Here is a 4,509-nt window from a genome sequence, read left to right as displayed (position 1 = left end):
TTCAAAAAAATCTGAAACTTATTTCAGATTTTAGAATTCAAACTTCTCTTTCAAATCTATTTATAATCCCACTAGCAACTCTCCTTCATTGGTCGACTCTCCCCTTCACCTAGCGTTTGTTTCTTTTGAGAATCCCTCTTCTCTCAAGAACATCGATGATCTTTAAGACGACATCGATACCACTCCGTACCCGAAGCCATTGCATGGCCGATCCTGACACCGACTACGAACTTGCCCACGATGAGCACGGTTTCGTAAGCATTCTCCATTCATCCTTCTTCGACGTCAACCCGAGGATTGATCATACAGTTGAAGATTACATCGAACGCATCTTGGACACCTTGGTGGAAGCGATTGAAGAATAACTTGAGATCATTGAGTGGAGGATTGTCGCCGATCCATGACGGAGGTTCTACTTTTCCCCTTTTCCTTTATTTCTTAAGTCTAACCCTTTCTTGTGATTTGATTGTAGTCATGACGGACGCCTTCGCCTGCTTCTGCTAAGCTTAGTAAATGTAGGAATTTGAGTACATTCATTTGCTTACTAATCTCATTGTTAGACTAGAGATTTTGCTGAAACTACTACTTTGACATAATATTATTTTCTTACGATAATTTGAAGCTTCAAATATTTTGTTATGCAACTTAGCCTAAACGGTAGTGACCCCTCTTATGTTTTGATTCGTCGTTTTATTTGCTAGTGGATTTATTTGTTATTCCTTTACTCAAGAAGTTGTGCAAAGTCTGAACAAAATTCATTGCATCCATCGTAGTTCTACATCAATTAACCACCTGATTTTTGATGTTCAGCTTTAATCACTGACAAGGAATACATTTTGTCACAAATGTTGCAACACATTTTTAATCCTGGCCACCAAAATAAATCTCTCAGTTCTTGATACATTTTTGTACTGCTTGGTTGAATTTCATAGCCAGAGAGGTGAGCTTCCTGTAATATTTCTTCCCTTAAATTGTCAATATTTGGAATATAGATTATGCCTTTATACTTTAACATTCTTTCATCATTGAATACAAAATTCTCTAATTGTCCTGCTTGCACTTCTTTTTTATAATTTCTTAAAAATTTTCATCTTGAGACAATGAATTGCATACTCTACCCTTTAAAGTGGATTGAATCATCAGTTGATTTTATAACATGTTTTTAGTGTATTTCTGATTAACCACTATAATCTATAGTCTTTTCATATCTCTAACTATTTATTCATGCTGGATGATTAGCTAATTTGCACATCCAAGAGTCTTTTTGCATAACGCATCTGCAATTACATTTTCCTTTCTAGGATGATATTATATCTCCATGTTATAATCTTTGATAAGTTCTAACCATCTTCTCTGCCTTAAATTAGGCTCTTTTTGATTGAAAATATATTTTAGACTTATGATTTGTAAACACTTCACTTCTGACTTCATATAGTTAATGTCACCATATTTAGAGTGCAAAAATCATAGCTGCTAATTTCAAACATGAGTGTGATAGTTTCTTTCATGAACTTTCAATTAACTTGAAGTATATGCCACTACTCTACCATGCTGCATTAATACACATCCAAGCCCCCCTCAATGAAGCATCATAAAAAATTTGGAATCCTTTTGAACCTTATGAAATTATTAAAATTGGAACAGTCATTAAACAATTCTTCAACTTTTGAAAAGCTCCTTCACACTGATCATTCCATTCAAATTTTACTGCCTTTTGAGTTAATCTAGATAATGACATTGCAATCTAAGAGAATCATTCTATGAATCTCCTATAATAACCAGCAATACTCAGAAAACTTCTCATTTTTGAAACTGTTGTTGGCCTTGTCCACTCAGCAATGGCTTGGATTTTATTTTGATCAACTGAAATGCGTTCACCACTAATCACATGCTCAAGAAAGTTTACAATGCTCAACCAAAATTCACACTTTGAAAATTTGACATATAATTTGTTCTCCTTAAGTGTTTGCAATACTGCATGCAAATGATTGGAATGACTTTCTTCATCCCTTCAATAATTCAAGATATCATATATAAACAAAATAAAAAAAAATGTGTATAAATGGTTTGAAAATTCTATTCATCAAGTCCATAAATACAACAGGTGCATTTGTTACTCCAAATGACATTACTACAAACTCATAATGACCATGTGTAATTTTGAAAGCACTTTTAGCTATATCTTCCTCCTTAATGTGTAGCTTATGATACCCATAACGCAAATCAATTTTAGAGAAAATAGTAGCTCCCTCCGGTTGATCAAATTGATCATCAATTCTGGATAATGGATATTTTTTTTTAACAGTAAGCTTATTCAATTCCCTGTAATCTATGTAGTATGCACATTCTGAAGCTCCCATTTTTCTTCTTTACAAACAATACTAGAGCTCCCCATGGTGAGGAACTTAGCTTGATAAACCCTTTATCTAACAATTCCTGTAGTTGGCTTTTTAGCTCATGCAATTCGTTAACTTCCATTCTGTTGGGTGCCCTTGCCATTAGTTTTGAACTTGATAACAAATCAATAGTGAAATCTATCTCTCTTTCTTGTGGTAATCCTGATGAATCATCCAGAAACACCTCTAGATATTCTTTGACTATAAGTATATCTTTCAACTCTTTAACTTCCTTATTTGTATCCCTTACTTGGGCAAGGAAACACTGACACCCTTTAGATACAAATTTGTAATCTTTCATATATGTTATTATCATGGAAGAAATTCTTCTATCTCCATAAAATTTGTAAGCTTTTTATTATTATTATTATTATTATTTTACAGTGAAAAGTTGAAGTTATCATGGGCTACAATTTGGCCATAATGATTTTCCCCATGTTTGATCTTCAGAATTGATGCTTGATTATTAGTTAAGGACTTATGCATTTGTTTATTCATATTTTTGCAAATGTTCTACAATGTTTATTCATATTTTTGCAAAATGTTCTACCTAGGTTGTCAGTAAAGATATTCTTCTTGAGCTGGAAGAAATGGATAGGGTGTGCTATATTGATGATATCCTAAATTACAGATCATCTGCAGAGCAAAAAATGCAGGTATAATTTTCATTGCTAATTGATCTACATTTTAACTTATTTGTTGAAAATGGGTATTGCAGTAGAAATTTTTCTTTTTTCGGGGGGGGAAAATGCATGTTTAATCCATGAAATTTTCAATATCTCCTATAGCATATGGATAAGTGAGATTTGAAAGTTGTTCCCAGCATGTGTATGCACCTAAAGTTGTATATGTGACGGCACAACACACATGGATGCAGACACGGGCACATAATTGCTCACATAAATTCTAACGTCCATATAAGCGCTAATATGAAGGAAGGGTGTTGTTTTTTGTCATTTTGAAATCTTTTATTTTTCAGTAATGTTTGCTTATTTGTCTTGATGAATTGAAGGAGCTTTCCAAGATGAAAACTTCTACTACTGGAACAAATGATGAGAGGCTACCTTCTGCTTCTTATGAAAAGCAGCAACATGATGACAGGTCATCTAGCAGTGCTCGGGGATGGTTGAATTGGCTGTCACTGGGGATGCTTGGAGCTGGTGGTACAGCTGACTCTAGTTCATTTGCTGGTGTTGTTTCTGATGAGATCATAAAGGTCATATATAATCAAGATTTTGTATTTTTGTAAGTATCTTTTCATCTTTAGTTCTTATTCTTGGTTTCCCAATGCAGGATATTTATGAGGCCACCGAGTTTAATCCTGTTTGCTCTTTCACTGAGGATTCCTGCAGAAGAGAGAAATTTTTATTCTCCGTCAGTCTCAACATCTGTCAAATTGGTGCTACGATTTTGAGCAAGTACTAAAAAGAATTAGCAATTATCTTTTACTAACCGTTTTTTAGTTATTCTTGCTTTATCACCGAGTTTAATCCCGTTGTTGTTGTATTCTAGCTTTACCTACATAGCTACTGTTATGAATTTTTCATTGGAAGATATAAATCTAGTTTTATCTATGTATTTCACTTATCAAAATAGTTTAATACATGCAAGGGATCTTCAACAACCATGTATTTAATTTCTAGCAATTTGAAGCTCCTCACGCTTTGAAATCACTATTATGTTTTCATGCAATTGGAGTTATCCGTTATGAAATTTTTGATGGATTGATGAATTGCCAAATGATCTTAAGAATTTTGTTTGTCTTGCGTGCCACTAATTTTAATGATGATTAAGAGAATAAACGATATTAATGGGGAATGCTTTGAGTGAATCACATTGATGTAGATCCTGATGACAGTTAAATTTAGTTCCTAACCACCTATTTATATGGATAGAAGCATTAGCATATATTAGAGTTTCCCTAGTCCAATGAATCAATTTTGGTGGAAAGTTTCTATCAGCAAGGGTGAGCAGAATGAAATTCCAGTCACAACACTTGTAAACTTTATCAAAATCAACTTTAGAAAAAAACTTTTTTCTTTCTTTTTGGGACGAGATTTTGACTTTTAGATTTAAACGAGATTTTGACTTTTTAATAGGACAATGGAGAAAA

At 33.4% G+C, this 4,509-nt stretch overlaps 1 protein-coding gene across 1 annotated transcript; it reads left to right on the top strand.

Moving 5' to 3' along the window:
• Positions 1 to 809: 809 nt before the first annotated feature.
• LOC110111524 lies at positions 810 to 3,843 on the top strand. The gene is made up of 4 exons (XM_028692440.1): positions 810 to 940; positions 2,951 to 3,052; positions 3,409 to 3,612; positions 3,690 to 3,843. The coding sequence occupies exons 2-4, from the start codon at positions 2,987 to 2,989 to the stop codon at positions 3,819 to 3,821; spliced, it is 402 nt and encodes a 133-aa protein (XP_028548273.1). The 5' UTR covers positions 810 to 940; positions 2,951 to 2,986; the 3' UTR covers positions 3,822 to 3,843.
• Positions 3,844 to 4,509: the final 666 nt, after the last annotated feature.

Source organism: Dendrobium catenatum, unplaced genomic scaffold, assembly GCF_001605985.2.
Source record: "Dendrobium catenatum unplaced genomic scaffold, ASM160598v2 original_scaffold_205833, whole genome shotgun sequence".
NCBI classification, from domain to species: domain Eukaryota; kingdom Viridiplantae; phylum Streptophyta; class Magnoliopsida; order Asparagales; family Orchidaceae; genus Dendrobium; species Dendrobium catenatum.
The sequence above is the reverse complement of the archived record's forward strand: the minus strand, read 5'-3'. Positions and strand labels throughout refer to the sequence as shown.